The following is a 13,425-nucleotide window of genomic DNA, read 5'->3' as shown; positions in this document are numbered from 1 at the left end:
ATATGGAAAAGCAACATCTACGAGATGTTATGGCAACATCTACGAGAAAATTTTGTCTATCTTCCTTAGAATGTTAGATACTGACATTTTTAATGTTTTTAAAATGTATATAAAAAGAAGACATTTTGCTTCCGCAGATTCAACAGAAATTCTTCCTTATTTCTCTTTTAATTATTTCTGACATTTTCAATTTGCATTCTAGTCGCTAAATCCTCCACTCAACCAATAATTCAACATGGAGCAAATAGAAAAACATTGTTCCTCAACAGCACAGACAAGTGCTGTAAAAAAATAACTAAATCTCAATATGCCAATTTGTTTTTTGTACTTTGTATATTAATTGCAACAAATCAGGGAAAATATATTTGTCTTTTTGGGATTGGCTTATTTCACTAAAAATAGATATCCATCAATTGATGAATGGGTAAAGAAATATATATGTCATGGAGTACTACTTAGCCACAATGAAAAACAGAATGGAATCTTGTCTTTTGCAACAAAAAGTATCAACCAGATACTGACTTTTAAATGCTTTTTAAAAAAATGTTGCAGGAAGACAGAACCACACCATCAGCGTTACCTTCTTAATTTCCCTGGTCAGCATACACCTCTCAATTCTCAGAACCGTCGATATGTCAATGTGCTCCCTGGAAATGGAGTTCAGCCACGTGGTGAAGCTGTCCACAGTTGCCAGAAACAGCACCCAGGTGAACTTCAAGATGTTAAATATCCTTTTGATGATGTTGTCTAGGAGAAAGCAGGACAACATTCTGCAAGCGAACACGGTGAATGTTTTACCCAAGCCACGCTGGTTTGTGCTGTGATCCTGAGAGGTGAGTCCCCTGACCCTCAACAGGACCTGGAAGGCAGCAGTGGCATCCAAGCCAGACAGCTCCTCCAGAGATCTAGACATGAGTTCCTTGGTCTTGAGAAACGTTTGTGGACCTCCCTAGGTGGGACCTCACTTTGTGGAACATTCATGAATCAACCTCCAAAAAGAAGGAAATTCTGTCATCCGTGACTATCTAATGACCACAGAGGACATGGAATTAAATAATGAACCAGATAAATGAAAGCCGACAGTGTGTTATTCCACTGATTTGCAGTAATCAGACTCGAGAAGCAGGGACTGGAGTGGTGCTGATCAGAGACCAGGTTGGGGTGGGAGGGGTTGGGGGAGGACTGTTCTGGAGCATGAATAAGCCTGGAGAGCTGACGTACGAAATGACAGCTCCAATTCATAATCTTATCTTGCATACTGGAAATCTGCTCATGCTAGACATTCTTCACACATATAACAGCTGATAGGTGGCAGCTATGTCGATTTGTTTGCATGTATCAAAACAGCATGCTATGTTCCTCACGTGCACACAATAAAAAAAGAATCCAAAGAGGGTAAAAGCCATGTTAGCCACCTGTCTTACTCATGGGTGCAAACCAGTGGTTTTCCGCCTCTGACGGGAGCCCGCAGGTGTATAGTTTGCTGGCTCCCAGTCGGGTGTCATCACCTATGACCACTTTTGCCATGTCCTACGCCTTGCTCTAAAAGTTATGATGGAAAACAGAGGAATTACAATGGAAAAAAATGATGTTATCTTTCAAGCTGAGGGGTCTGGAAGGGAGGTAGACCTTCTCTGAGGTGAAAGGTAAAAGAAGAGCCCCAAAGGAAAGTTGAGAACTGGCACAGGGAGCCAGATGGGCTGGGGGCGGGGGGAACACTAGCAAAAGTGAAAGTGTCCAGGATCTCGAAGTCACACCTGGGGGCAAGTTCGGGGAGAACTGTGATTGGGACAAAAGGTGGCAGAATTAAGTCAGCCCCCAAGGACCAGCCCCAGCTGCAAGCGAGACGTCTGGCATTCCGTGTGAAGGAACGGTTTTCCTGCCTAAGGTAACATTACCCTGGTTGTTCCTCCAAACACATGTGAAACCACATCACACCCATCAGTTGGCAGTAAGAGGACAGGGTGCCCTTGCTGGAGCAGAGCAGCGCTGCAAGTGAACAGCTGCTCCCTGAGCGGGGCTGAGCCAGGCAGGAGTACCAGGTGCTGGGAACACTGACAGAGCTCATCCTACCCACTACTCATCCCCCTTTAAAAGAAATACAGGAAGGGCCCAGCGCAGTCGCCTAACGGTTAAAGTCCTTGCCTTGCACGTGCCATGATCCCATATGGTCGCTGGTTCTAATCCCAGTGGCCCCGCTTCCCATCCAGCTCCCTGCTTATGGCCTGGGAAAGCAGTCGAGGACGCCCCAAAGCCTTGGGACCCTGCACCCGCATGGGAGACCTGGAAGAAACTCCTGGCTCCTGGCTTTGAATTGGTGCAGCTCTGGCTGTTGCGGTCACTTGAAGAGTGAATCAGCAGGCAGAAAATTTTCCTCTCTCTCTCTTCCCCTCTATATATCTGACTTAAAAAAAAAGGCAGGCAGACAAGTCTTTCCTACACTCATTTGAAAAGAATCACTCATGGCTTTATGCAGACACTTTACCTCTGGAAGCTGAAGTTTGACTCCTGGAATTTGAAGGATGTGGGATTACACCTGTTAATACATTTCAGCAGCTCCCTATACCTTTGGCTACTTACTTGTCTCTGATAGTCATGGCTACTTTTTCAGATTGGCAAAGAAAAACACTTTGTAGTCTTGCTGTGGAGCTCAAAATTAAAGCGCTCATTGGAGATATCAATGACATGTCCTTTGTTAACCTGGGGGATTGCAAACTAACTCAGAAAATGAACATTTTTAATTTTCACTTTATTATTATTATTATTATTTTTACTATAAAAGCAGTATGGCATAGCATTGATGGTCTCTTGGATCCAAACCAAACTCTATATGTGGCAGTTAAATAGACTTGGAAAAGTGAATCTCTCCCTGCCTCAGTTTCCCTTTTTTAAGAGGGGAAGTGAGTTTTTGAGGGTGTTAAACAAGAGGATAAGACCAAATATCTTGGAAAAAGGCTTGGAAACATGATGGGAAACTAAATTGCTAGCCACTGCTATTGGAGAAAAAGCTTTGCCGTAGTAATACCAGCTCGACACCCATGTGCCCATGATGGGGAAATGGAAGAGCAGGTGCAAGCAATGATTGCCTTGAGTTCCATTTTGTGCCTGAAAATGGCAGCCTTAGAAGTTCAAGGATTTTAAAAAGTTTGTGGAAAAATGGAATGAAAAGGTAATTTTAGTGCATGCATTTTTGAAATTCACGCTTACATGGAGTTCTAAAAAGATTCGTGGAAACGCAAATTATGAAAAAGCCACACATTAACTTCAAAATATTTGTGTCCCACCAAAATACTTTTTGATTCTGTCTTTCCACAAACTTTCCGACATCTCCTTGGTTTGTGTTGGGTGTCCAGGGCCTGACTCTAGATGGTAAGGCACACATTCAGGAGCTGCAGAGGACACGTGAAGTGAGCGCATGGTATGAGACAGAACGAGCGCATTTTGCTTGGCGTGTTTTGGCTCTCCTTGCATGGAGGCATCGTCCTGCAAGAGAAGCCCAAATGGTACCGCCACTGGGCGGGAGTTACTGGATTGGAATCTTTCCCTGGCTCCCTCACATAGAATCTGTGATACCTGAGCAAGCTACGGACTTGACGGTACTTGGTTTTCCCTTCCTAAAATGGAGAGGCTGTCCAGGCTTCCAGGGTCCTTCTCATCTTCATAATCCTATTCACCTCTTATTTAACTCCTTTCTGTGCTCTTCCAATAATAATTTACCATATATTCCAAACTAGCTGGAAGAAAGAATTTTAAATGTTTTCAACACAAAGCAATGATACACGCTAGAGGTGATGGTTATGATGGCAAATTACCCCAATGTGCTCCATAAATTTGTCCAACGATTATGTACCAATTAAAATCAAATGATTGATTATGCAAAAACAGAACCTGTGCTCTTTAGGCCTCCAGTTTGAAGACTTCCTTAGGCGTTTTAGAATTTGCTCTCTCAAGACCTCTGACATATGTAATCCCATGAAGGAATTTATGCCTGATCCAGCAGCGGAAAAGCCAGATCTGTTTTCAGGAGTCACCTGGCCATCTCAGCAGAGAAAAGAATTCAAGGGACACTCAGTACTGATCAAAGTTCAGAGACAGCGCTTGGTTCATGACCTGCCAGGCATTCTTCCTTTGTGGACAGCCTGGGCAGGGATCCTTTCCAATCCCCCAAGGCTGCCATTTGCTTTACTTTGTTACCTGGGCCATCGGACTTCTTTTTGATTGGCTCATCCTCCCGGTCTTCCCACTCCACGGGACCTGGTCAACATGTTCAACAAAGAGGAGTTACATTCCTTAGAGGGCAAATCAAAATGTCAATGTTATCCTAGATTAAAAGGAACTCTAATTAAATGGAACATTCTGCCTGTCTTTGGAGTTGTGTAGGTAATTTGTAAGAACTGAGCTTTCAGACCGTCGTTACTCCATTGCACAAGAACCCTGTCTTCCAAAGGTTGTTATTATATTGTAGGTGAACTCATCCATTTGTTGTCTGATTGCCTTCACTCCACAGCGGCAGAGCTGAGCTCTATAAGAGCTTTTCCAGAGCGAGCAGCTGAACACAGGCGCATTCACAAAGGTTACAGAAAATGAAATTTGAAGATACATTGATTTTTGTGTACATGAATTTTTGAAATTCATGTATTTTTTTTGGTAATATATACTTTCTGGAATTTATTTTTAAACAGAAAGCTCACTGATTCCTGATATGTGGTATGGAATTTTAATTTTAAATGTTTTGGGATATTGTTGCAAATTTCAGTTTGTAGTGTCTTATAAGTAACATCATAGGATTTCTTCAAAATTCTATTAAAATTTATTTGGGAAGCAGATAAATGAAGAAAGAGAAGGCAAGAGACAGAGAGAGAGCGCGCGAGAGAGAGAGCTAGCTCCCAGTTACTAGTTTACTGCCCAAATGCTTGCACATCAGCCAGGGTTGGGCGCAAGCTGTCGCTGGGAGCTGGGAATGCAATCCATGACTCCCATCTGGGTGTCAGGGTCCCAGTTCTTGGAGCTATCACCTCTGCTTCCCAGAGACCGCATGAGCAGGGAGCTAGAGTCAGGAGACAGAGTAGGGAATCGAACCAGGTACTTGGATTTGTATGAAGACCTCTTTACTGCAAGGGCCAAATGACAGCCCCTCATTTTATTTCCTAACCTTTCATTTAAAGTTAACATTGTCAGACTACACAAAGGGCATCGGATTACATTTTAATTTCAGATCAACAAAAGTTTTCATCTAACTACATTCAGTGAAATATGTCCAAATTATGGTTGAACTAAACACTGTTGTTATCTAGAGCATTCAAATTCAATGAGGCTTACTGAATTTTAGGTTTTAACCCTATCAAAACATTCATGAATCTAATCCACTTAATCTGCTCAAATACGCTTCCTGGAAAATCCTATTTTCCCCTCCTATTTTCCACTGGCATTTCACATCTGATCCTTGCCAGTTTCCTTGCCTGGGACTCTAGCTTTCTCACACAGCCTACTTCCTCCAGGCCTTCCTCTTCATACAGTGTTCCCTGACACTGTAACAACAGGAGATTCCTTCTATCTTGGATCCCACATTATGGTCTAGCAGTATTTTTTTTTTTTAAAGGAACTCTGCAGTTTCTACATCCTTTAGATTTAAAAATAGATATTTGTGTTTTTTTCCGCTGATTAAGATAAAAGGCTTTGGAGCCCAGCTGTCTATTTGGAAGTCCAAATCCACTCCTTGAATGGCTACGTGGCTGCAGGCAGGTGCTTTGCTGGACTTACCTGTGAAGAGGAACTAACAAAACGCCCCTGAGCTGCCTTAAGCAACTGTGAGTGACTATGAAAACTCACGCACTAGAGCGCCTCTTCCACAGAATCCCAGCTGCTCTGCGCCCCCTGCCTGCAGAAGCATTGCAAGACCAGAGCTCTGGGGACCACCAGGGCTGTGTGAATCAGAGAGCACTTGGAAGAGTTGGCCAACATGCAATCCAAAGATTGCTTTCTTTTGGAGCTAAAATGTTAAATTTCATGTGTAACTTTTTCATAGTCTACACTTTACATCATCTTTTGACGAGTCTTCATATTCTTAAAAGGAAAGTATGCAACTATCTCAGTGTATCTGAAAAAGGTTGCTGTTTTTGATTTGTAGGTAACCGTTGGTGCACTTGCACATGAAGGAATCTGGATGATGTGGAAGAATAAATTATTTTCATGGTGACTAAAGGACACATTTCACAGAAATGGTTTTAAAAGGAGGAAGAAAAGATTAGAGTAGCAGAAACAATTTTGAAAAAAAAATAGTGATGAAAATTTGCCTCACTACATATTAAAACTAACTTTGTTTCTGCTGGACTCAATGGAGTGAACTTAACCCAGTAGAAAAGAATCACTTAATAAGTACAGAGAGCATATATATGTATGCATCTACAAATAAACAAATTAGATCGCTACTTCTTAGAATACAAAAAAAACATAGAAATGAAATCAGTGGAAAATATTTGCATAACATTTGATGCAAGAGAATTTTTAGAGTAACATGAAAAATTTAGAAGGTACACAAAGAAATTTAGACTGATCTGACATTAGAAAAAATTGATAGAAAGCAATGCCGTAACTGAAACCAAAGCATAGGTATATTATTGGGAAAATATTTGTAACACACAGAACAGACTAATACGCCTAATACACAGAAGGCCTCAATCACGGAAGAACAAATATCGAGAAAGAATGACAGAGAAAAATGACAGACGCTTTTAATGTCAGACTGGAAGGTACAAATGACCTTGAAACATGAAATAAACAATGTTCAGACTCACTAGTTAAAAATTCAACTAGATTGAAATCAAAGCCACGCTTCATCCCTCAAGAAGGCAAACAATGAAAAGTACAGTTTCCTATGATATGAGGCTACATGACAACATGCGTAAGGACAGCAATTTAAAACACCCTTTAGAAAATACTGATTGAAATAAAGAGAGGCCAACTCTTTGGTCCAGTAATCCTACTTTGAAGAATCTACTTAGTGGAAGCCATGTTTTTTTTCTGAAATTAGTAAAGTTTATAGTGCAATTAAACACACATTCACACATATCTGTATATGGGATTTTGTGCAAAGATACTGATTATGGCATGGTTCGTTGCGGCAAAAATTTGTTCATGTCTACCACAGGGTGGACAATTCAGCTGCGCATCTCTACTGTACAATATTTTGAAAATAAAAAAGAATGATATCATTTTAGAAATATTCAATGGGAAAAATGTTTCTGTTCTACTGTTATTAAAATTCAAGGGTAGGGGTAGAGTCTGAACATGTGTTTGAAAAGCAACCAAAACAAGCAATTGGTGAGTGCATACACGTTTGAGGGCACCATAAAAAAGCGAGGGAGCAAACACTGTTTCCTGCCAGGATGTAACCTAGAGGAGGTTTGCAGTGGGTGGGGTGGGGAAGTCATGCATCTGCCTTCTCACTGCAGCCGGCATGGGTGATGTACTAACTTCTCCGTTTAACCAACAGGCTAAAATTCAAGAACTGGTATTGCAGTGCGGTAAGTTAAGCCACAACAAAGTTGCCAGTATTCGAGACTAGAGTGACAGTGTAAGTGCCCGCTGGTCAGCCGCCAATCCAGCTCCCTGCTAACGCACTTAGGAAAGCAGAAGGGACGTATCAAGCATGTGGGACCCTGCCACCCATGCGGTCGATCAGAGGACCAGGAGAAGCTTCCTGGCTCTGACGCATGCCTGTATCAGCTCGACGGAAGAGTCTCTTTATACATAATTTCTGTGTCTCTCAAACAAGCAAATAAATAAAACATAATTTAAAGATTTATTTCTCTTTATTGGAAAGGCAGAGTCACAGAGAGAAGGAGAGACAGAAAGATCTTTCATCTGCTGGTTTGCTCCCCAAGTGATTGCAACAGCCAGAGCTGAGCTGATCTGAAGCCATGAGCCAGAAGCTTCTTCCAGGTCTCCCAGGAGTCAGTGCCCATATGGGATCCTGGTGCTTGCAAGGCAAGGACTTAGCCACTGAGCCATCGTACCAGGCCCGAAAAATTAAATGTATTAAAAAAAAAAAAAAGATCAAGTAAAATCCAGGTTACAAGGAAGTATCATAAGGGAAGATAAAAGCTGAGTGAGGTAACTGTAATTTTGTTGGAAATTATCTTTTCTTTTTATTTTTAATCTTTTTAAAATCTCATAGAGAATCTATGAATACATTTGTTTTGTAAAGAACCAACATATAATTTTCCTGTCATCATATCACAATTTGCATTTGCCTAAAACGTGGCCATTATTAATACGCTAACTATTCTTCCTGAAATTTCTTTTGCGTTTGGATACTATTTTCATTGAAAATGAAAAATTTGGGCCTGATATGGTAACCTGGTGGCTAAAGTCTTGCCTTGCACTCATCAGGATCCCATATAGGTGCTAGTTTGTGTGTTGGCTGCCCCACTTCACCATCCAGCTCCCTGCTTGTGGCCTGGGAAAGCAGTCGAGGACGGCTCAAAGCCTTGGGACCCTGCACACCCCACCCCACCCTCCCACCCCTGTGGGAGACCTGGAAGAGGCTCCTGGCTCCTGGCTTTGGATCGGCGCAGCAGCAGCCATTGTGGTCACTTGGGGAGTGAGTCAGTGGGCGAAAGATCTCTGTCTCTCCTCCTCTTTGTATATCTGACTTTCCAGTAAAATAAATAATTCTACAAATGTATAAATATAAACCAGGCATTGTTCTCCAGAACAATATTCCACAGTAACATAACTAACTTGACTCTTTGTGTGAACATTTAGGATGTTCCAAACTTCTGTTAGTAACAAATAAGGTTTGATGAATATTCTTGAACTTGTGTGCTTGTATCCATACTCAAATACTAAATGACCTGAAGTGAGATTGTTCTGTAGCATTATATGTACATTTGAAATCATAACTGATATTGACACACAGCTCTTGGATAGGATATACTAGTTATGTTTGCTATTTAAAGATTTGTTTATTTATTTGAAAAGGAGAGACAGCTATCTTCCATCTGCTGGTTCGCTTCTGAAATGATCACAATGGCCAGCTCTAGGCCAGGCCACAGCCAGGAACCCTCATTCTTTCTGGATCGCCCACGTGGGTGGTCAGGACTTACAGATTGGGGCCGTCTACCACTGCTTTCCCAGGCAAGTCAGCAGGGAGGGCAGTAGCCGGCAGCTGCATTGGAAATTGAGCAGTGGAAATGTGTCTCCCATTTGATTACCACTGTCATGATCTGTATACTTATTTGTATTTTTATTAGTCCCAAACAATGACATTATCAAATGTTTAGCTTCTCGCCAGTCCAACAGATTAATAACCACCACCACAATGAAAAGCCAGTTCAACTGTATGTTGAACTACACAGTTTGTGCTTCTGATAACTTCTAGCAAATTGAAGGATTTGTGGCAATTTCAGTTTCCTGGCCTGTGATTTTTTTCCCCAGTAGCCTTTCATTTATTGGGTTGAGTTTATTTGTATTGCTTTTTTAGTATCCAGTCTGTGGTTTGATATGTACAATGGAAATACCATTGCTGAATGCGCTGCTCACCTTTAGCTTTACTTTGATGTTTATTTATTGGTACTTGGAATAATTTTCATATTAAAAACGTGCTTATTGCGTGTTTTGAAATACATTGCACCGGATATGGTGGCGCCAGTTGTCTTGTTTTGCTTTTTTCTTGCAGCGTGCTTCCTGTCTTTGAGAAGACTGACAAAGTTACTCCTATTTCACTACCATCTCTTGTACTTTTTAAATTATTATTACGTAATAGTATATAAAAAAATCTCTTTCCTCCAGGGACTTTCCTGGTTTTACGGCGTGCCTCTCATTTCTTCTCACTTTATAATACACTTCTTCAATGCATGCTTTCATTTATTCTGCATATTGGATAGGAGCCGTGAACGACCATGGAAACCACTCTCTTAGAACTGAATGTGCTCCCCCTGGCGGCCTGTGCGCTCTGCATTGGAGCCTGTGCGCCCTGCACTGGAGCCTGTGTGCTCTGCACTGGAGCCTGTGTGCTTTGCACCGGAGCCTGTGTGCTTTGCACTGGAGCCTGTGTGCTCTGCACTGGAGCCTGTGTGCTCTGCACTGGAGCCTGTGTGCTTTGCATTGGAGCCTGTGTGCTCTGCACTGGAGCCTGTGTGCTCTGCATTGGAGCCTGTGTGCTCTGCACTGGAGTCTGTGAGCTCTGCACTGGAGCCTGTGTGCTTTGCATTGGAGCCTGTGCGCTCTGCACTGGAGCCTGTGTGCTTTGCATTGGAGCCTGTGTGCTCTGCACTGGAGCCTGTGAGCTCTGCACTGGAGCCTGTGTGCTTTGCATTGGAGCCTGTGCGCTCTGCACTGGAGCCGCGGGAGGCTCGGATGCTGCCCCTCCTGCCCAGCACTTACCATCCCCCGAGGCTTTCCGCCTTTGGGCCTGCTCTTCTCGCGCCGACCTCTTTTCTTTACGCCTCTGTCGTAGGGCTGTTTTAGGATCAGTAATCCAGGCTTGGTAGACAAACTGAAGAGACAAAGAGAAATCAGCTTCCAGCCTTTGAATAATTGGGCATTAAAAGAAAAGGGGACCTACACCAGCCTTCCTTCCTTTGGGGAACAAGAGCTCCTTGTCTCCCACCTGAAGACACTGAGGGAATCTGTACTAGTTTCCTCATCATGAGATTGAAAACTGGTGTTGCAGGAATAGATTTGTTCAGCTTTACTGAAGACCACAACTTGGACTTGGCTATGTGTAAACTATTGGTTGTCCTTTCTCCCAAATCCAGCCGTCATTTGAGTTACTTAGTTTCTGGTTCTCTCACTACACAAGCTAGAAATAAGCTGAACACCTCCCTAAGCATTCATGGAACAACTGGACACCTCCCTAAGCATCCATGGAGCATCCATGGAGCAGCTGGACAGCTCCTTAAGCATTCATGGAGCAACTGGACAGCTCCCTAAGCATCCATGGAGCAACTGGACAGCTCCCTAAGCATCCATGGAGCAGCTGGACAGCTCCCTAAGCATCCATGGAGCAGCTGGACAGCTCCCTAAGCATCCATGGAGCAACTGGACACCTCCCTAAGCATCCATGGAGCAGTTTCTGTCATCACAACTAAATGCTGCATCCAAAACCAAGGAACATCTTAACAATCCCACTTACTTTAGGAAACTAGTGTTTGCATATTCAGTACTCTCCTTGGCGAGTAACAGCTGTTACCAGCAGCGTGAGAAATGATTTTGTGTATTAACAAGTACACTGAGAAGAAAAACAATGATATTAAGATCCAAGAGTTGTTTCCAGAACAGTTTGGAAGGAAAGCTGCAGTGAAAATAGTAGCCTTTTGTCCATTGCATTCAAGAGCTGAAAACAGTCGCATGAATAGATTATAACCGATAACCAGGAAAATACAATTTTGAGCAGTTTTCCCATCGGAAGTCTCCCAAGTCATGCAGAAGGAACAAAGAGATGACCTTGACCTACAGTCAGCGGCCAGGAACCCCAAAAGCCAAGCAGGCATGCCCCACATGCACCCCAAACACCCCACGTCTCAGGGAAGCTGGGTTTTCACTCGGATGCTGTGGTTTCACAATGTTTGGTGGGATCTCTGGGAAACACAGGTATTTCTATTTCGCTCTATATGATTTTCAGATTTCTGAAATCTTTTCAAAACACCACATAAGGAAGACATTGGCATTGTGATGCCGGTAAAAAAAAATAAAGAGGGATTCAACTTCTTCCAACTGTGCAGGTGTGGAGGCATCAACTTACTAAGAATATGTCTCTAAGTGATAGAGTTAGAAATCTGAACTGTATGGACCATGAAAGCAAATGCAACATATTCATTATTTCTGAGTAATGAAGCTAGGAGGAAAAGAAAACTTTTCTTATTTTATGTCAAAAACATATTTCAAAACAGGAGAAGGTAAACTGGAATTTGAAGGATAAGCTCCAAATAAGAAAATTTATTCAGATGTTCATGTTCATGGGGGAAGTCCATCAGGAATATCTCTGAGACTTAGTGTACTGGTAGGCAACTGGCTTCAGTGCAGAATGGGTGATATTAAAAGCAACTGAGCTACTACACCTAAGAACTGTGCAGTGTAAGAGAAACTTAAGGTAATAGTTGCTATTTTATGGTTAAGTGTTATCACACGATTGCTTTTATATAAAGCAAGAATCCCGCAAACAGAACATTTTCTTAAATATTAGGATGTTTGACTATATAGCAGGCACACACCATTGTGGAAATTCTTTTGCTCTGAAGAAATGGGAAAGAGCCAGAGAGGATGGGTGAGGTGGGGGCCGCTACGGGGGAGTGAAGGAGGTTCCCAGGACAGGTACCACTAACCCCGAGGGATGGAGAAGACAGGCTGGCCACACACACAACCTCCAAATGCTGGGCCTGCCAGGGCTGTCTCGGGGGCAGGAAAACAGAGAAAATGCCAATCAGGGGAAGCAGGGGACACATGACAACTTCTTATTTGTAGGGAAATCATGTTAACGATGAAGTTTTGAAATACACTTTACAGTTTCAGGGATATGTGCGAAGACTGAGGCTGATTGGTTGTCTCAGGAAACACATTTACAACCAAGGAGGGAGGGTACACAACCCAGTCCCTGCTGAGCCAAGGAGCAGGAGGGTCTTGTTCACCTTGCAGGCTTCTGCTTGGTGCACATGAGAGCCATTCGCATCAGCAGGTCTCTATGGAGTCACACACAAATGTCACCCAACTCCAGCAGGAAGGCATCCGGGGTTGGATTGACAGGGACTGCTGTGTCCTCCAAAAGGCTGAAGATGCCACTAGCATCTTCAATCTGATGTTAAGAGACTCTGTCTTAAATTTATTCATATCTGTTAGAGTAAGCGGGATTCATTGTGCTGAAAATTTATTATGCAAAAATACATTTTTCCCTTTAAAACAGAATGAGCTTTTTTAAAAAAAAAACTGCAACTGGCACAATTTCACACTTGTCCTTTTCCCCCCAACACGTATTACGTATTTGACAAACAGAGAGAGAGAGAGAGAGAGAAAGAGAGAAAGAGAGAGAGACAGAGATAGCCTTTCTATCTGTTGATTTACTTCCTAAATGACCCCATCAGCCAAATCTGGGCCAGGAACAAGCCAGGAGCCAGGAGTGCTGTCTTGGTCTCCTAGACAGGTGGCCCCACCTCTGCTGACTTCCCAGGTGCACTAGTGGGAAGCTGGCTGGGAAGCAGAGTAGCCAGGGCTTAGTCAATGCTCCGAAATGGGATGCCAGTAGCACAAGTGGGCACTTGAGTGGGCCTAAGCCATTGTGCCACAAGGCTGGCACCTGATGGCTGTCCTTTAATCCAGGTGTGACACAGGGTCTTTATCTGCAAATTAACTTAACATCAAGCATTGTTCCATTGTGATTTTTCATCTATGTTTGAGCTGAGTCCTATGAGAAGTCTCACTACACCTGAA

General features: G+C 42.8%; 1 protein-coding gene across 6 annotated transcripts in view; it reads right to left on the bottom strand.

The window, feature by feature from the left end:
- Positions 1–13,425, bottom strand: part of PIEZO2 (piezo type mechanosensitive ion channel component 2) — a 405,850-nt gene that overhangs the window by 39,677 nt on the left and 352,748 nt on the right. For all 6 annotated transcript variants that reach the window (XM_058676955.1, XM_058676950.1, XM_058676952.1 and 3 more), the window contains 3 exons: positions 10,387–10,498; positions 4,195–4,254; positions 581–747 (listed from right to left, as the gene is read on the bottom strand). In XM_058676955.1, the coding sequence (XP_058532938.1) occupies positions 581–747; positions 4,195–4,254; positions 10,387–10,498 (339 nt within the window). The remainder of the gene's footprint in view (positions 1–580; positions 748–4,194; positions 4,255–10,386; positions 10,499–13,425) is intronic.

This window comes from Ochotona princeps, chromosome 18 (genome assembly GCF_030435755.1).
Source record: "Ochotona princeps isolate mOchPri1 chromosome 18, mOchPri1.hap1, whole genome shotgun sequence".
Classification (NCBI taxonomy): Eukaryota; Metazoa; Chordata; class Mammalia; order Lagomorpha; family Ochotonidae; genus Ochotona; species Ochotona princeps.
Note: the sequence above shows the minus strand (reverse complement) of the source record. Positions and strands in the feature narration are given on the sequence as shown.